Consider the following 20772-nt stretch of genomic DNA (forward strand, 5'->3'; position numbering starts at 1 on the left):
AATAATGTCTATAGATACAGCATTATATCAGTATTAATTTCTTCATTTTGATAATTGTACTGTGGTTACATAAGATGTTAACATTTGGGGGACCTGGATGGAGGATATATGGAAACTCTTACTAGTTTTTTTTTTTTAAACTCCAAATTATTTCAAAATGAAAAGTGAAAAGTTTTTTTAATTAAACATTAAAATGCATTGCCTATGAATGACACTAAAAGGAGGAATCTGAGGCCAAAACTGAAGTGGAAGTATCAACTCCTGAAGGTAATAAGCATCAAGGCCAGCTTTTTCCCTGAGGACTTCTGAAGCCTGTAGACTCTGGGCTTCTCCCTTTGCAGCTTCAAAAGGTGCAGGAGGACAGGCCCTAAAGACAAGGGCTCCCCTCAAGGTGGGGAGTCAAGAAGGCGATGCCTATATAAAGCTGAAACCCCAAAGGTTCACATCCTTGGCTTAAAGGTAATAGGAAATAAACTTGGAATGAAAGGGGGACAGCAAGAAAGCCTAGTGTGTGGGGTGCGGGATTCTTAACTGCATGAGATGATTGTACAGGTATATACTTAGAACTCACATTTTTCCACGTGGTCCAAAAACAACCCTCAAGACAACAATCTACTTTATTGAAAGGGTTGTGAGTTTGTAGTACCCTCCTTGAGACTGGCAGAGGCAAAGGACCTTCTCTAATCCAACTGTGACTCAGTCCTCAAAGACTTCCCCCAGATAAAGTTCCAAGGAAAGCAGTAGCTCACAGTTAAGAAGCACAAAACACAACAAGGAAACAAGGGATCGAGGAGAGCCTGCAGAAACAAAATAGAAACACCCACAAAGTTTTCAGATACTGCAATTGGAAAATATGAAACAACCCTGATAGAGAAATAAAAGATGTTTGAAAACATGAGCAAGGAATAAGGGCCCATAAAGAATGGCCAAGTAGAAAGTTTAGAAATGAAAAAGAACAGATAAGGCATAGCTGAAGGAAAAATTTTTGAACTGGAAGGTATTCTGACGAAATAATTCTCAACACAGATCAGAAAGGCAGAAATGCAAAATATGAAAAAGAGGGTAAGAGACACAAATACACTGAGAAGATCTAATATACTTCTAATCTGAATTCAAAAAGGAATCAAAAATGAAAGAAGGATTATTCAAAAAGATGTTGGCTGGGATTTTCCAGAGGAACTCAACTTGCCACACATGTTTTTTTAAAAAGCTGTTAAGAGTAATGTGGTACCCTGCAAATCAAGAGACAAACCAATGGAACAAAGAGAAAATCCAAAAATTAGGACCAAGTACATATAAAAATTTAGTGTTTGATGACAGTAGCACCTCAAATCACTAACTTTGAAACGGTGAATTAAGATGGTGTTGGGCCAATTGGAAACAGCTTTGGAAAACAAAAATTGGACCCACACCTTGTGCCATTCACCTGAATACATCTGAAACGATTCAAATGAATCAAGAGATCTAAATGTAAAATATGAAAGCAGGGGAGGATTCTGGAAAGATGGTAGAAACAGTGGTGTAGTTTTTGAATCTCTCAGAGTCCCTACATAAAGCAACTAAATTTAAAAACGCAAAAACTGGAGAACATTTAGAAAAAAACTAGATGACAAGGAGTCCTGCAGACCCCCCAAATACAAACGGTTAAAAACAAACCATGGGCAGCGACCCATAGGATAGGGGCAGCGAAAGAAAACAGAGAGAAGCAATGGAGCATCAGATGGACCTGAGAACGACAGAAGCCCTAAGAGCCAACAGATTTACACCAGAAAGTACCTGGGCCAGTGGGAGAACTGCAGCTGGAAGTGGCAGTGTTTCTGCTACTCCCACAGCAAGTGACCACAGAGTGTCCATGGTAAAGACAAAGGAGCTGGTAGAGGCTCCCTCTGCAACTGGCTCCTTTCTGGGTCCTTCCTAGGTAGAGCCCCTCACAGAGAAAAAGCACTGTGTGGAGAGAAGCAGTGGCTGAGCAGGACAGGGACAAAAGAACCAAAAGGTTCCGACGAAAGTGGGGAAGACCCCACTGGCCAAAGAAGGTGGGACAATGTGAACTTCAAAAAGGATAATAAGTGCAACTGAGTGAAACCTGTCAGAAAGGTTTAAATCCTCAAGTTTATATTTTTTAAACGGTCACCTTCAGAAGATGAGAGGAAATAATTCCTTACTGTGAAAATTGGTAAATTTCACAGTAAATTACCAATGCTTAGGAGAAGCATTTATCCTGCCTATGCCATATGAACAATACCACTGACATCTATTTATAAAATATTCCAATTAACAAATGAAATAGGAACAGTTGAATTAAAATACCACCTAGATATCAGCCGGTGATCTGCAGGAAATAGGGAGGAAAGAAGAATACACCACACCGAACCATGAATACACAACACTATCCAGATTGTGGGAAATTCCAGGTCAAACAGCTATGGCTCTTTAACACACTGTAAACAAAAAACGAGAAAGGAATGGAGGGGGAACCTGGAGACTCAGAGACTTAAAGACATATCAAATTTATGAAAACAGGCAAGACTAAACTATGGTGTCCAGGGATGCCCACTTGAGTGATAAACCCATAAAGAAATTCAAGAAAATGCCGAATGGAAAGGTCAGGATAGGCCTTTCTAGTACAGGGAGGGAAGGTGCCGGGACAGGACAAGCAACAGAGGAGCCTCAGGAGGACCCCCCAAGTTCTATTTCTTGACCAGGGAGGCAGGGGGCAGTTACAATGTGTTTACCTTCTAAAAACTCACAATCTGTTTTATTTCACAATGGAACCAAAAGAAAAATCTGACAGCATACTGAACAAAAACATGGGTGAATTCCTTTCAAGTCTAGATGACTCAATATCTAGAGGCAGTAAAAGAAAAGACAAAAATTTTTGAAACTTTCACATGGCAAAAAACCATAAGCAAAACCAAGACACACTGCCAGGCAGTATTTGCAACTTAAGTCACCGATAAAGGCCAACCTCCCCAGCATATAAAGAGCTCTTAGAAACAAAGAAACACCAAGCGTCTGATGGAAAAACGAATTTCGAAAAAGAAAACCTTGAGTCCACAGTGATACTAAAACAAGGGGGGAAGACAGAGAGTCAAGTGTGTGTGTGTGTGTATGCACGCACACTCACGTGTACACGTCAGGGGTGAGGGGGTCCTTAAAGAACGGCAGTTAATAAACGTGAGGAGTTATTATTTAGACAACGGTTTTCTATGGATGGTAAAGCCACACTATTTCAAAGCATCCCCCTCTAGACAGTGTATTACACAGGGAATATGGACCTTTGCAACGGAGAGACCTGGTGGGCACTACCTTAACCAAGGATCAACCTGCCATTCCGTGCCTCCTGGTGGGAAGCCAGAGAAACACAACTGCACCTATAAAATGTTCAACCTGAATCCAGTCACAAGAGGCAGACAGATCCGGAATCTGATCATCCTGCTGGCCTGGACTCCTCAAAAATTCAGAATAACAACAACACAAAGTGCTACTATAAACAACTGCCTGGAAGCTCTGCGCGTGCATCAGGGCTTTTCAGCTGGTGCTGTGGAGTAACGAAGCAGTGAACTATCATTTTGTTGGGAAGTCCCTAAATGTCACTGAAGACAAATCCTCACTGATTCCTGAGGGCCTGAGCCCCACATCATATATGCAGACTTTCTGACAGGTCTTCGTCGTGGCCTTTTCAACCCTTCACCTCCCTCCACTGCCCCTACACTCAAAGGCTTCTGAAGAAAACAAAGTCTTCTAATGATGGATTCTTTACACTCTTATTGTTGGGATTCGGTGTACAGTCACTGCACAAGTGAAGGACCACAAAGCAGAAATGAATGAAATGACCCCACTACCACCATTAATTACCATTTCCGTTTCTGTCATTCCCCGCGAGGGCTGCCTGCTTGTCTGTTTCAGATTCTGCCTCGTTTTCATCCATGTTGTAGTCATCCTCTGCTCCCAGTTTTTGCCGGTTTCTCCCTATAAAATTAGCAGAGCCATAAAACGTAAGCTACATCATTTTCTCTCTCGATGCCATAGGACCACCAGAGCCCAGGTACTGGGGTTGTCCCAATCCTGGTTTAACAATCAGATCTTTTGGCTTCCTCTCAGGAAATGACAGGGACGCATGTGCTTGCTTCCAGGGCGAATACCATGCAGGAGTTCTCTACTTTTGTATGCCCCACTCCGATTCTGAATCTGTACAAAATACAGCCCTAAATAAAGGGCTATATTCCAGGCTGGAAACGGGGTAACTAGCTCACCAAACCAAAAATCCCAGTTTTTTAAAGAGACAATCAACTCAAGGTTAAAGGAAGGCACCACTGTTTTCGGAAACTACGGGTTGCTGGTTAATGGCAGCCATCTCCTTAGAAGGGTTCACTGCCCCGAGAGAAGGAAATGGAGTGGCTACTGTGAGCCAAAGGATAAAATTTTCACAGAATTAGATTATTTATCACTGCATTCATCCCTGGAGAGAAGAGCAACCAGAAAAGAAGATCGGGACAGAATGCATTCAAGAAACATACTCATAGGGTTTAATGTAAACATTTTATATCTATATATAGGTAGGTAAATAAAATCTTTTGTTAAAAAAAGTGTGCCTGGAAAAGGCAGCTCTAGTTCTATTTCCCTGCACTCACTGCCTGAAGTGGAAACAAAGCCCAGGCTTGCGTGCCCTGTAGCTTTATTCTACTGATCAGACCATTACCGCTGACCTAGGACGAGGTGTGACACACAGCCCCAGCAGTATCTCAGGCCTACTGGTAGCGGTTACACTTGATGACCAGCTACTGAATGGTCTGAAATTTGAGTACCAATCTGATCAGCCACCAGAGTTTCCCTTTTTCTTTTTTCCCCCCAATTCTTAAACTGAAAACTTATGAGAACACACTCGTCAGAAGCTTCAGTGAAAATTAAGATTTAAATGGAATCAGGGTAACTTCTGCAAATAAGTACATTCCCCAACTTCTGTCACTCGATCAGGCTCAGAACACAGGTGTCTTCTGTCTAAGCACTCCTGGCTTAGCTAGGATTGAAATTTTCCCCATCTTTCAGGGACCAAAATACATCCCAGAATACTCTGCTAATCTCAGTTTCCCACACTTTTCTTTAAGAAAGAGAAAAGTCAACCAAACCAGAAAGGTGGGATTCCCACGTCACTTTTCTGCAAGGCTCAAACATGCATGAAACTCCGTCTAGCCAATCCTTCTGTCCCTCCTTCCTCCATCTGCTCGCCAGGCACTGCTGGTGATGCCGCATGAGGAAGTGCAGCAACAAAGGTGAGGCGCGGGGTCCACCTGGCAGGAGACCTATGTGTGCTCGATGCTCAGCTCCCATCCCAAGGTCTGCCACCTGGAAAGCCCCCTAGGCTCCCTGTGAATATTATTTCTAAAAGTTCCAAGTGCTGGGAGTGACGCCTCCTGCTGGACAGTGCAGACAAAACGAACCACCAAACGGTGACCTGCTGTTTGGGAATCTTCATGGCTGCCCATCCCGCGTCAGGAAGGAGGCTGAGGACGCGGGTGCCGGGTGGACAATCTCACCCACCTTCCTCTTCGGCATCCCGCTCCTCCTCTTGCCCGTCGGGGATGACGAGCTGGTCCCGCTCAGGGCTCTCCATCTCCTGATTCTCCTGGCTTGCCAACAGGGCAGCTGGCACCTGTGGGGTTTGGCCCAGTTCTCCGGGTTCTCCACGGCCTTTTCCGCCCACACGTCTGTCTTCTTCCGCATTCTGCTCTCGCCCCGGCTCCTTCGACAGCCCCAGGCCGTCCCTCTGAAGCTCCTCCTTGCTGACGACCTGAATCTCCTTGGTTCCCTCTGTGCACAGAACATAGTTAGCTGTGACCTCACTAGCAATTAATTAAGACAAAACCAGAAACCCTCGTACCACTCAATTCCCAGAGCCTTCCCAAGGACTGTGGACCGATGGGGCAGGTGGATCATTTCTTTTGTGGCCTCAGCAGACTCCAGGCCTCTCTATGCCCGCAGCTCATCTTCAGAACCACCAGGAAGAGGAAATGGCTTAGAAAAAAAATTCAGACTAAGTGATCTGGCTCACAGAGACACCCTGCAAGTGGAGGAGGCTGCACTGCTGAGGTTACCCGATCGTCCTATTTAAGACGAGTGCTTGGGAGCCAACGACAGCTGCCTAGGACTCAGCCTCATCCCCTTAATCCCACAGTCCCACCACTGTCCTGAATAAAGGCTCTGCCTGGACCTTCCTTTACAGAGCTGCCAAAGAACTAGGCACTTAGTTTACAATGTGAGACATCAGTAAGGCAGAGAAAAAGCCCGTGGCCCCAAGTCCAGGTGCCAGAGAGACACTCACCTGCCACCTGCAGCCCCGTTACCGAGTCCCCACCAGCCACCAGCAGCACACCCTGCCCTGTGTATTTGTGTGGACTGGAGGGCATGACCCGCTGCTATACTTTCTATTGGCACGGGACCCTGAAGAGGGCTTAAACGTGTCATTGCCAAGCTTCACTTACCTTTCTCGCCTTGTTTCTTCAAATCCAAAGCCGCCTCAGAACTGGGGACTGGTGTCTGGGGCTCGCTGTTGCTGGGCATGTTCCCTCTTGCTTGTGGCACCTCTGCCTGGGGCAGGCCTGCTTCCTGCGGCCTGGGCTGGGGCTCACTGGGGGCTTGGAGCTGAAACAGGAGCACAGGCAGCCAGGGGCTCCATGACCATAAACCTTCAACAACGCTGAGCAATGCAATGGACCCACTACGTCCTTCTGATGAATACGAACATGGAAACCCTGAGAAATGCCATACTCTACCCCGGTCATGCCCTACCACCTGTCATAAAGCAGAAGATCTGAAGCTGGATCCACATCTCCCAGAAAAATCTTTTAATAAGGTATTAACAAGTAAGCAGAAGATCAATAAGGAAAGAGAGGGCTTGAACAACGTGACAAACCACCTGAACAGTCACCTGCAGAGCACCCAACCCAACTAGAGCAAAATACATTCTTCTCCAGGACAGACAGATGCTAGGCCACAAAACAAACCTCAACAGGTTTTAAGTGTTGAAATCATACAATGTATGGTCTCCAGTCACAATGGAATGAAATTATAAATCAATGACAGGAATGAAATTTTTTGAGAAATTCACAAATATGTGGAAATTAGATAACATACTCCTAAATAACCAATGGGCCAAAGAAATCACAAGGAAAATTAGAAAATACCTTAGAGAAAAATGAAAAACACAACACATCAAACTTCTGGAAGGCAGTTAAAGCAGTACTAAGAGGGACATTTACAGGCCTATCTCAAGGAATAAGATATATCTCAAATTAATAACCTAATCTCTCACCTTAAGACACTTGAAAAAGGAGAGCAAACTAAACCTAAAGCAAGGTAGCACATAATAAAGGTTAGATCAGGAATTAATGACATATGGAAACGAAAATAAAGAAAATCAATGAAACCAAAAGTTAGTTCTTTGAAAGATGAAAAAAATTGGCAATGCTTTAGCTAGATGAACTGAGAATTTAAAAAACTCAAATTACTAAAATCAAAAATGAAAGAGGATAACACCACCAACCTTACACAAATAAAAAAGTTTTGTTATAAGGAAATACTAAGAACAATTGTTTGCCAACAAGTTTGATAACTTAGCTGAAACAGACAAGTTCCTAGGAAGACACACGCTACCAAAACTGATTCAAGAAGTAGAAAATCTGAGCAGACTTATAACACAAGAGACTGAAGTAGTAATTTAAAAATCCCCGCCCCCCCAAAAACCCAGTTCCAGATGGCTTCACTGGTGAATTCTACCAAACATTTAATTCTAAATCTTCACAAACTCTTCCAAAAAACAGAAGAGCAAAGAATACTTCCCAACTCATTCTATGAGCCCAGTAATTACCCTCATACCAAAGACAGAGAAAGACATTACAAGAAAACTATAGACCTAATATGAATATAGACCCCCAAATCATCAACAAAGTTCTAGCAAATCAAATCAAGCAACATACAAAAGGATTATACACCACGGCCAAGTAGGATTTCTCCCAGCAATGCAAGGTTAGTTTAACATCTAAAAATCAATTAATGTTAATACCATGTCAATAGCATAAAGGACAAAAACACATGATCATCTCAATGCAGAAAAAACACTGGCAAAATCCAACAGCTCTTGATAAAAACACTCAACAAATTAAGAATAGAGGGGAACTACCTCAACTTGATAATGTGCATCTATGAAAAATATATAGGCATACCTTGAAGACATCGCAGGTTTGGTTCCAGACCACTGCAATAAAGTGAATATCGCAATAAAGCGAGTAACGCCAATTTTTTGGTTTCCCAGTGCCTATAAAAGTTATGTTTACACTATACTGTAGTCTATTAAGTATGCAATAACATTATGTCCAAAAAATGTACTACCTTAATTAAAAAATACTTTATTGCTTAAAAAAGGCCAAAACAGTTACAATAGTAACATCAAAGACCCCTGATCACAGATTACCGTAACAAATGTAATAGTGAAAAAGGTTGAAATATTGTGAGAATTACCAAAATGTGACACAGAGACATGAAGTGAGCAAACTGGAAAACATGGAGCCAATATTATTTGCTCAACACCGGGTTACCATAATCCTTCAATTTGTAAAAAACACAAGTATCTGTGAAGCACAATAAAACGAGGTATGCCTGCACAGCTAACATCAGACTTAATGGTGAAAGACTTAATGCTTTCCCTCTGTGATCAAGGACAAGACGAAGATGTCTATCCTCACCACTTCTATTTAACATTACACTGGAGGTTCTAGCCAGGGATATTAAGCAATAAGAAGAAATAAAAGGCATCCAGATCAGAAAGGAAGATGTAAAACTATTTTTAGATGACATAATCTTAATACAGAAAATCCTAAGGAATCAAAAAAAATACTATTCAAACTAATAAGTTCAGCAAGGTTGAAAGATACAAGATCAATATAAAAAATGAATTGTATTTCTACACACTAGCAATAAGCAGTTCGAAAATGAAATTAAGAAAACAATTCCATTTATAATAGCATCAAAAAATACTTAGAAATAAATTGTACAAAAGAAGTGCAAGACTTCTGAAAATTACAAAATATTATTCAAAAAGACTTTTAAAGGACTTAAGTGGAAAGACATCCCACATTCACACAACAGAAGACTGGATGTTGTTAAGATGGCAACGTTTCCCAAACTGACGTACAGACAATGTAATCTCTGTCAAAATCCCACCTGGCTTTGTTGAGGACATTGACAAGCGGATCCAAAAATTCATATAGAAAGTCAACTAGTGCAGAATAGCCAAAACAATCTTGAAAAAGAAGAACAAAGTTGGAGCAGTTAAAGCTGCTGATTTCAAAGCTTACTACAAAGATACAGTAATCAAGACTGTGTAGTATGGACATAAGGACAGAAAAAGAGATCAATAGAACAGAACCGAGAGTCTAAAAATAAACCCTCATATTTACAGTAAACTGATTTTTTGACAAGGATGCCAAGGCAACTCAGTGGGGAAAAGAATAGGTTTTTTTTTCAACAAATGGTGTTGAGACAACTGGATATCCACAGGCAAAATAATAAAGTTGGACCATTAGCTCACACCATATACAAAAATTAAATTAACTCAAAATGAATCACAGGACTAAATGTAAGAACTAAATACTAATCAGTATAAAAGTCTCAGAAGAAAATACAGGAATAAATCTTCAGGATGCTGGATTAGGCAAAGCGGTTTTAGACATGATACCAACAGAACAAGCAACGAAAGAAAAAATAAACTAGACATAATGAAAATTAAAAACTTTTTTGTGCTTCAATGAACACTATCAAGAAAGTGAAAAGACAACTCAAAGAATGGGAAAAAATATGTGCAAATCATATATCCAATATCTTTATATAATATATAAAGAACTCTTACAACTAAATAATAAAAATAACTCAATTTCAAAATGGACAAAGGATACAGACAGACATTTCTCCAAAGAGGATATACCAACAGCCAATACAGCATATGAAAAGATGCTCAAAATCATCAGTTATTAGGGAAATGCAAATCAAAACCACAATGAGATACTACTGCACACCTACTAGGATGGTTATGGTGAAAAAGATAATAACAAGAGGTAGCAAGGATGTAAAGAAACTGGTACGCTCATAAACTGCTGGGAGGTATGTAAAGAGTATGATCACTTTCAGAAACAGTATGGCAGTTTCTCAATACATTAAGGAGAGTTGAGTTACCATACGACCCAGCAATGCTACTCCTAGGTATACAGTATACCTAAGAGAAATGAAAGCTCACATTCACACAAAAATGTGTGCGTGAATGTTCACGGCAGCATTATTCACAGTAGCCAAAAAGTGAAATAACCCAAATGCCCATCAACTGACCAATGAATAAACAAAATGTGGTATAGTCACACAATGGAATATTATTCAGCCATAAAAAGGAAGTACTCATACATGCTACAACATGGAGGAATGCTGAAAGCATTACGCTATGTGAAAACCAGTATGATTCCATTGATATGAAATATCCAGATAAGGCAAATCTGCAGAGAAAATAGATCAGAGGTTGTCTCAGGCTCCAGAGACTGGGGGTAAAAGGGGAGTGAGCTAATGGGTATGCGATTTCTTTTGGGGTAATGAAAATGTTCTAAAATTGACTGTGATGATGACTGTACAACTTTGTGAATATACTAAAACCCACTGAATTCTAAATACCATATAGGTGAACTATACGGTAGGTGAATTATATCTCAATAAAAGTGCTGTATTTAAAACAAACCAAGATCCCCAGAAGGCTGTGAGCAGCATTTTCGTGGGCTGTGCTTTCACAAGCAGCAGCCTGATAGCACGCGCTCTGATCAGCTCCACAACTGACCGGGTACTGTGACCTTGGGACAGTTTCTAACCGCCTCCATGGGCCTCAGAGCCCTCCAAACAAGAAAACAACAACAACTCTCTCCCAGGGTGGCTGTGAGCTTTAAATCAAGCAATCGCCTTATGGCCCGGAGCACGGGGACCAGGTCTGGAGGCCAGCATGCTCCGCCAGAGACCCTGCGTCCCGGGACCAGGCTGTCGTGTGTCAGGGAATTAGAGCGAGTCAGAGAGCAGATGAAGGAAGGAAATCCCTGAAGAGGGGGTAGGAAGACCTTTGGGAGATCCTCAGCAGAAAAAAGCCAGGATTACCTGCTGGCTTTGGTCCTTTTGTTCACTCAGGTCTCTGGAAGCTACAGCCTCATTTCCCTTTTTGGTGACTTCTTCTATTCGCTCTTCACACTGCTCCTTCACCTCTTTCATCTGATTGATGCACTGGTTCCTGTGAAGGTGAAAGCAAGCAAATGAAAGGACAGCTATTTAGAGATGCGTCTATATAGCAAGTCCGTCCCTGCTCTGACAGTGGAATCCACTTCCCCACGAGACACAGCCCATCTCTTTCCTGCTTCCCGCACTTTATCTGAAGAGGACACAGGCAGGGCAACAAATATGTTTTCAGTTATTAAATGACAAGAAAACTGGAGTTAATTGAAAGTTACAAAAAAATATGTCACACTGTTGTAAAATAAGTGAACTTCACTGGTTAGAAAAATCAAATTTTTAAAATATAATCTGTGGCATAATAAAAAAAAAAATGTGGTCTTTGTCCCCTAGTACTGCACAGAGCTCCTAAACCCCTTGGAATTTCCTGAGTAACAGGAGTGTCTTCTGTTGTACATAATGGGCCCCTGCAGACCATACCTGAGTTTATGCTAGTGAGTTGACTTACTGGGAGGAGCCAACATAGCTTTAGGATGGGGGCTGGCGGCCAGGGGAACCAACCATATGATTAGAGGGCTGGAACTTACAGCCCCATTTTTCAGGAAGCAGGGAGAGACTAGAGATTGAGTTCAAACACGTGGCCAGCCACTCAATCAGTCACGCCTATGTAATAAAACCTCAGATAAACATCCTGGACTATGAGACTTGGCGAGCTTCCTGTTTGGTGAACATATCTGTGAACCAGAAAGGTGGCACCCCACCTCCAACAGAAGTTCCTACCTGCCCCCAACCTCCACCCCAGACCTTGCCTTATGAGTCTCTACCATTTAGCTATTCCTGAGTTGTATGCTTTATAATAAAACTGCAATTGTAAGTTTAGGACTTTCCTGAGTTCTAGAGAATTATTGCTCCTGAGGGGGGTGGGGAAGGCCTGAATTTGTAGCTACCCAGGCAGAAAGAACAGGTGGTCTGGGGCCACCGAGAACTTCTGACTAGCGTCCAAAGTAGGGGCGGTCTTGTGAGACTGAGCCCCATAACATGTGGGGTTTGTGCTACCTCTAGGTAGTGTCCAATCTGAACTGGACTTCTACTCCAGGAAGATGGGGTAGATGTATTTTTCACTCTTCCTCCACTAAGTACAACTAGAACTCTGGACACTACATTTAAAACAAACAGGGACTTCCCTGGCGGTCCAGTGGTTAAGACTCCACACTTCCAATGCAGGGGGTGCAGGATCAATCCCTGGTCTGGGATTTAAGATCCCACATGCCGTATGGTGCAGCAAAAAAAAAAAAAAAAAAAGAGGAAGTAGGGTGGGGTAGGTGACTAACATTGTCTGCCATGAGAATTAAACATTTAAAACAATAAATAAATAAAACAAACATAAGAAGACTGAAAGATAGAGAGACGAAGGCAGACTGGCTAGGGACCTTAGGATCTAGAACAACACAGTGGTGTCACTGGAGATTACATGGGAAGCCTGCATTTCCATCCCCATCTGACACTAATGAGGTCCCCCTCCCTCTCCCCAGGTGGTGGCATCAGAGGACGTCAATGAAGAGCCAGGGCTTTTACCACCACTGCCCAGAGGTTTCAATCAAAGATCATTCATCATATGAAAAACCAGGAAGATCTTAAATTGAAAAAAAAAGAGACAATCAACAGACACCAAATCAACATGACAGAGAAGTTAAGATGATCTGACAAAGACTTTAAAGCAGCCACCAGAAAAATGTTTCAATGGGTCATTCAAACATGCTTGACAGAAATGAAAAACTAAACAGTCTCAGCAAAGAAAGAAAGATATAAAGAAGAACCAAATGGAAATTTAATGCAATAACCAACATTTTTAAACTCAGAGAAGGAAAGAATCAATGAACTGGAAGACAGAACAATAGACATTATCCAATCTAAACACAGAGAGAAAACAGAGGGGGGAAAGAGAGAGGACACAGCTTCATGGACCTGTGTGACTATTCCAAAAGACCTAACATTCACATCATCAGAATCTGTGAAAGAGAAGATTTTCCCAGCAAGGTCCACGTAACTAGTCACTTTCACGCCCATCCTCAAGATACTACTCGTACTCACTCCCCTCCGTGACCGTATGATACTATCTGCCTTGCCCAGATCACTCTGGGCTCCCCAGGTTCTCTTTTCCTAACATCTCCTAATCTCCTTTCTCTGCTCCTTATTGTTTAGGACTCAATTCTAAATGGCCTTTCCTGAGAAGTCTTTTTTGGGGGTAATAGATGAGCATTGATGAAAATGATCTAGTTTAAGAAACAACAATATTTAAAGGCACTTTCAAAAAGTATCTAAGTTAGCATCGGGTTTGGCTAGGTGAAACAAAAAGGCCAAAAAATAGCAGTTTATTTTTTCCTCACACGAAAGAAATCCAGGGTTAGTATGGCAGCTCTGAGTCATCAAAAATTCAGGCTTCTCTTGCTGTTTCAATATCCTAACACTGGTTTCTATCCCCCATGATTACCTCATGATCCAGGATAGCTGCGAGTGGTCCAGCCATCTTGTGTGAAGCCCAGGCAGCAGGAAGGAGGGAGGAGAAAAGGTAAAGGAAAGGGATGTGCAGTGGACTGTCCTTATTCTCAGAAGCCTTCCTGTAAGTCCCACCCCACGATTTCCTTTCCCCGCTGGCCAGAACTTAAGTCACCTGGCCATACCTAACTGCAAGGAATTTGCCCAGTAGTTTTGCTGGGCAAAAAGATGAATGGATTTGGATAAGCATTGACTGGTCTTTGCCACAGGCAGTTTCAAAATGTTTTCAGTCACAGTGACTTCCCTGGTCCAGTGGTAAAGAATCCACCTTCCAATGCAGGGGACGCAGGTTCGATCCCTGGTCAGGGAACTAAGATCCCACATGCCATAGGGCAACTAAGCCCACACGCCTCAACAAGAGAGCCCACGTGCCCTGGAGCCCGCACGCTGCAACTAGAGAGAAAATCCACATGTCACAACTAGAGAGAAGCCTGCGCACCACAACAAAGAGCCCACGCTGCAATGAAAGATCCCACATGCCTCAACGAAGATCCCACATGCTGCAACTAAGAACCAACGCAGCCAAAAAAGTAAAAGAAAATAAATTTTAAAAAGTGTTTTGAGTCACAAAACATTGATAAAATAATTGAATAGCGTCCCACATTGAGAACATAACCAATTACATACTATTATGTTAATGTAAATGGATTAGAGTTGGGGACAGCAGTACAAATTCATGTTTGGTTTAATTTAGATACAGATGAATACATATAGAAATATTTATCAGTATCTATATATAACACAAGTTAGTATACACACACGTATATCTCTTTGCTCCGTCATCTGAGAGAGCCTAGCAGCAATGACACCCTAGTAGCAACAAACACGTGTAGTACCCAGATCTTGGTTTCTAATACCATTCTCCAATAAAAAGAACAAGGGCTCCTTGGAGAAATGGTTGATTGGCTGATTCTAGGACTGGCACAGGAAATATATGAAAATGAGTCTGGAGCGTCTTTTGGTGCCAGAGTATAAAAAAGTAATTTTAAAAGCGGCGGGGGACCAAACCCACAATATCAGGGATATGTCAATTGGATAAAGGAATCAACTGAAAGAGTTCCCAATGGCAAAAGCTGGAAAACATGTAAGCAAAAGAAAAAATAAATAAGATAGTATTAGATTATAACCCAAAATATTCATGAATCCATACTGATATAAATAATTAGACAGACAGATAAGAAGAAGAGTCAAATCTCCTGTGCAGGAAAATTCCAAATAATCTGTGTAGACACTCCATCCTTGGGGAAGTGGAGCATAACTTCACAATCTTTAAGTGTAGCTTAAGCACAGTGAATTTCTTCCAAAGATGATAGCATAAAGGGAGAAAAAAACAGAGTAACTTTATAGTGCAAAAACCTGATAAACATTACCTCAATCAGGTGATCAACAGTGATAAGTCATCCTGATAGCACGTACTGATGTGAAGCCATGAGAATAGCACTTTACCTCTGTGACCTTCCTCTCAAAAATGTGCTGCCCCAGTTTCACCACGAGAAAAATATCTGATAAATCCCAACTGAAGGACATTCTACAAAATACCTGACCAGTACTCCTCAAAACTAATAAAAAATAATCCAGACCATAAAAAGTAAGTAAAGCTTGAGAAACTGTCCCAGCCGAGAGGAGCCTAAGGAAACATAATGAAGAGGGCATGCAGGTATGCTTCAGCGGTCCCTCAAATTGAACATGCAACTTTGTGTATACATCCATTTATAAAACTGCTAACAAGGAGTCTACACCTTTCATCGAATTCTCACAAAGGGTCTATAACCAGAGAAAGTTAAGAAAACCTAACTCATTCCAGCTTTCAACGTTTTATACACATCAGATAGAGGATGGGAAGCATCCTCTATCTGGTACAAGGTTTTGGGCACAACTAGTAAAACAGATGCAGTCAGTCAGCTTTTTCAATTTACCTATCAACTTCCTGAGAGAAAAAGAGTGCATCCTGCACGCATGGCCACCAGGTTTGAGTATTCTGCTCACTGCCTGTCTGAACACTCCTATATGGGAGCAGAGCTGCCCTCCTTGTCACTGGGTCCTGGCCGATTTCCAGCTAGTTCAAAATCTTCTGGGTCAGCATTTATCAAGTGAGGCCATTAACGGCTTCTTGTATTTCAATCAATGGAAGGGAAATATGTGTGTTAAGGTATCTTTCAAGGATGAATAAGAAGACCGGAGCACTTCACTTTGGTCTGAATGCTTTCCAGTGACTACCAGCCTAACTCAGGGTTTCTCAACTGGGCACTGTTGGTGCCCTGGGCCAGATAAACACTCTGTTGTGGGAGCAGCCCTGTGCTTTGCAGATGTAGCAGCATCTCTGTCCTCTACCCACGATATGCCAGTAACACCTCCTCTGAGTTGTGACAACCAAAAATGTCTTGGGACCTTGCCCAAGGTCTCCTGGTAGCAAAACTGCCACCCACTGAGAGCCACTGGCTTAGCTGAAGAAGGTTCCATATGCATGTTTTCTAATGACATTTCCTTTGCATTGTTTGCACATGTCCTTTGCATATTTATGTATTTGAGGCTTCCTGGTTTTAGTAGTATTTAGTTTTAAAGTGATCAGAAGGATATCATGGTGAGTGGAAGGACATCAGAATCCTTATGAGGAGGTGTGAGGTCACCTACACTGCTGTTGACCAGATGGCTAAAATCCTTTCAGAGGGCAATTTGGCTATTTATACCAACTGACACACTAAACCTACAATCCAGTCTTTTTTAGAAGGAAATAATCCAAAATAATAACTTTTAAAAGTTATATGTATTGATGTCAGGCCAATGTATAATAACCAAAGCTTAGAATTCATCTAAATATCCAGTTGGGAAATGGTGAATTGAATTTGGTACCTCCACATTATGCAGTATTTAATATTTGGAAACAAAATGGATTTTTCAATACACATAATGCAAGAAAGTAAAAAAATGATTAAAAAATTTAATGGCAACTGCAATTATGTAAACACTCTGTATGAACTTGGACATGGACTAAATAGAAGTCAAAGAAAAAAGAGGGTGGAGTTAGGGGAGCTGGTTGTCTCAGAATCCCAAAGTCCCTGTACTTGAGTTATACTGTTGCTATGAAGAAAATGGGAGAAAAATACATAGACTACAACTTTACTTGCTACCCTCTAAACTGGTTTTTACTATCTTACTAATGGGTTTAGCCCAACTTTTAAAAAGTTTATTGCTTTGTTTTGACCACAGAAGGACTGTGATATGTAAAGTGTAGAGTTTTTGTACGTGACTAAAGTCATCAGCTTAAAACAGATTGTCCTAACCATACACTAGAGATCTAATGTACAGCATGGTGACTACAGTTAATAATAATGTGTTTTATACTTGCAATTTGCTAAGAAAGTGGATCTCAAGTGTTCTCACCATAGACACAAAAAAGGTAAAGATGGGAGACTATGGATGGTTAATTAGCTTGATTGGGGGTATCATTTCACAATGTATAGGTATATCAAAACATCATGTTTTTATGCCTTAAATACATGCAATGATTATTTGTCAATCATACTTCAATAAAGCTAAAAAAAAATAAAAGTACTCCATTCTCACTGCAAAAATTTGGAAAGACACTTAAAAGTCTCAAGAAAACAAAATGCCCACAATGCCAACACCCAGTGATACATTATATTATTATTCCAAACTCCTTTTAGTCTATGAGTTTGACTTAGGTCACTTCTGAGCACTTTTGGAACACATTTTTAAAGGCTTTAGACTATTGATTTAACCAGCACACCTGCGCTTTACAGAGTTCTCAGTTACATATTTTCAGGTATATTGAGTTAAGTCATTTCTTGCTAAGGAGAACTGCCCTCTTGTATGAGGAGCCCACTGGCTAACACTTCTCCAGGGCTTTCCGAAGCACTGCTGACACTTAAAAAATAAAATGCATTATGTCTAAAGGACATGACTCCTAGAAGGGACTGAACCTTCTCCTCAGAGACCTATATGCTCTATAACAGAAAAGGCCAGTGGAGACCATGCTGCACCCCGTCCACCGCCCTCCGCTTAAAACACGTCAGCCCCCCGAGTGGCACACACTTGATGTGGACACACTTACAGGTCGTAGGAGAACTTCCTCTCCAGGTTGGTCTGGTTCTTCTGAAACTGAAGGACATCCTGCTGCAGCCTGCCGTAATTCTTCTGCAGGGCCTTTAACTGGTCTAAACCGAGAGGACACGAAATCACACAGGGCACCGGCATGGCCATCCTGACAAGAGCAGACACACCAAAACCCACCCACAATGGGCCGTGGCACCAACAGAATAAGGAGGGGAAAGAGGAAGGGATGAGAGCACAGTCCCTCCCCAGGAACCTCCCCAACCCCAGCCCTGGAAGCGGCCCAGAAGATGTGCAATCCTATGGGAACCAGCACCTTGATTCCTTTTCACACATCTCTCCTAAATCTCCTTTTTGACCTGCAACCCTTACAATGCACCAGGAGGTTCTAACCACCTATTTCTCTCCTAGACATCATAAACCCTGAACTGTCCCACAAGGGCACACACGCCACTGTGTCTCCTGCCCCCAGAAGACGTATCCCTCGATCTGTGAAACACTAATTTCGACATCCAGTCAGATAAGCAGCCACTCCTGCTGCACCCCCTGTTCTCAGCTACCAGGATACCTGCCAGCATCCTGTCATTTGGTCACAGCCCAGTTATTCTCTGAGGCCCCATGTGCACTTAGTCACTGACCCTCCTATCTGGGAAACAACAGCTTTCTTTGAGGAAATCCATCAGCCGCATCACCACTGCCCTGATGACTTGGCTCGGAAAAGCTCTGTAGAAAAAAAGCAGCAGCTCACTGACCAAGAGCCAAGCTGGGGGGTAGAAGGAAAAGCTGCCACAAAGGGGACGTCAGAACGGGCCGAGGGCAGCAACGAGGGCCTGAAACACGGCCCTGGACAGACACTGGAGTTTCCCCAAGGTCTGTCCTCACAACCCTAGACCTACAAGGCTCTCTGGGGGGCAGGAGGGGGGGATCAAATTAAATAAAAGTGAAGGATTCGATGAACTGCTGATACACACAGCAACAGAGATGCATCTCAAAAGCACTTATTTATATGCCATGCTTGAAAAGACAAAACTACAGGGGTGGACAACTGGTCGCTGGGTGCCTGAGGCTGAGGTGAGGGCAGGTGTGGGTGGGGCTTCCTGGAGTGACAGACACAAGCTGTGTCTTGACTCTGGTATCCAGGGGAAGGTGCATGTGTCAGAACACACAGAAAGGTACACTGCAAATGGGTAAACTTTATCGTGTGTAAATTATACTTCAACAGACCTAACTTAAAAAAAAAAATTCTATAATCAAACCGAGCATGGGGCGATGGAATACTCCTCAGCAATGAAAAGGAATGAACTATGGCAGCCATAACAGCACGGGTGAATCTCAAAATAATTATGCCGCGTCCAAGAAGCCCGACGAAAAAGGGTATAGGCTGTCTGATTCCATGTGTACAAAATTATAAAAATTACAAACTCATCTAAGAGGGACGGAAAGCAGATCAGAGGGGCCTGGGGAGGATTACCCAGGGGCACAAAGACACTTCTTGGGCTGATGGATCTGTTCACTGTGTTGATTTTGTGGTTGTTTCTTCAACCGTACGTTTACGTCAAAACTTCTGTCACACTGTGAAATTTAAATATGTGTAGTTTACTGTACGTCAATCACACCTGATTAAAGCCGTTCAAAATACGAAGTCCAGGGCTTCCCTGGTGGCGCAGCGGTTGGGAGTCCGCCTGCCGGTGCAGGGGACACGGGTTCGTGCCCCGGTCCGGGAGGATCCCACATGCTGCGGAGCGGCTGGGCCCGTGAGCCATGGCCGCTGGGCCTGCGCGTCCGGAGCCTGTGCTCCGCAGCGGGACGGGCCGCGACAGTGAGAGGCCCGCGTACCGCCAAAAAAAAAAAAAATACTAAGTACAGCAAAGGCTGCAGGCTGTTGTGCCCTACTTGAGGACGGACCAGCAGATCATCAGCTCTGAGAAGCCCCCGGCAGTCAAGCAACACATTTAAACTTAGTGAATCTCTGAGTTTCCCCTATTAATATTCTTAGAAGCTGATCTGGAACTAGAATTCTAGACCATCACTGTCAAACAGAACTATAATATTATAAACCACACAGGTCACTTAAAATTTACTAGCAACCACATTTTTAAAAAGTAAATAAAACCAGGTGAAATTAATTTTAATAATATATTTCATTTAACCCAACAGATCCAAAATATTACCATGGCAACATAGAATTAATGTAAGAAATTATGAATAAGATGTTTTATATTCTTTTTTCCATACTAAGTCTTTGAAACCTGGTGTGTATTTTACAGTTAGAGCACATCTCAATTCAGATGTTAAACAGGAATTGGGAATTCTTGATCTGATCTGAATTTAGATTTCATAAAATTTACAGTTAAAAAGGATATTGGTATGCCCAAGTTGTCCCGAAGATACTTAAGTTTCCCAATAACTGAGTCAAGCATCAGTTTTAAATTTAAATTGCTGAAAATTAAACAAAAATTAAAAATCCAGTTCTTCTGTCCCATGAGCCACATTTCAAATGTTCGCTGGCCACAGGGGGCTTGTGGCTACAATTCTGGACAGCCCAGTTCTAGACTGACCTTCCCGCCTTAGAGGTGGAAACTGAGGCTGAGGGCACTGATGGAGTTTAACTAGGGGCAAAGGTGAGACTAGGGTCAGGTCAGGGATCAGAGGCCCCAGTGCTCCTTTCATCAGGTTCTCAGGCTGCACTGGACCCTGTGACCCCTCCGGTCACACCTCACAGAGGGGCTTCACCCCATCCCTGCCTCCCCCGGCGGCTTCAGAAGGGCCCAAAGAAAAACCTTGGCTGCCAAACTGAATAAGAGTAGCCAGGAAATGGAATTAAACTAGGCTGGATCATTTTTATATAAATTTCATGAAGGAAATCTGATTTCTGGGTGACCTAATGAAAAGAGAGCA

At 42.4% G+C, this 20772-nt stretch overlaps 1 protein-coding gene across 2 annotated transcripts in view; it reads right to left on the reverse strand.

Moving 5' to 3' along the window:
- GOLM1 (golgi membrane protein 1) overlaps window positions 1-20772 on the reverse strand; it is a 53259-nt gene that overhangs the window by 4298 nt on the left and 28189 nt on the right. For both annotated transcript variants that reach the window (XM_024753859.1, XM_024753858.1), the window contains exons 5-9: window positions 17876-17978; window positions 11179-11308; window positions 6483-6642; window positions 5542-5811; window positions 3859-3972 (exon numbers count right to left, since the gene is read on the reverse strand). In XM_024753859.1, the coding sequence (XP_024609627.1) occupies window positions 3859-3972; window positions 5542-5811; window positions 6483-6642; window positions 11179-11308; window positions 17876-17978 (777 nt within the window). The remainder of the gene's footprint in view (window positions 1-3858; window positions 3973-5541; window positions 5812-6482; window positions 6643-11178; window positions 11309-17875; window positions 17979-20772) is intronic.

This window comes from Neophocaena asiaeorientalis, unplaced genomic scaffold (genome assembly GCF_003031525.2).
Source record: "Neophocaena asiaeorientalis asiaeorientalis breed wild unplaced genomic scaffold, Neophocaena_asiaeorientalis_V1.1 scaffold220, whole genome shotgun sequence".
NCBI classification, from domain to species: Eukaryota; Metazoa; Chordata; class Mammalia; order Artiodactyla; family Phocoenidae; genus Neophocaena; species Neophocaena asiaeorientalis.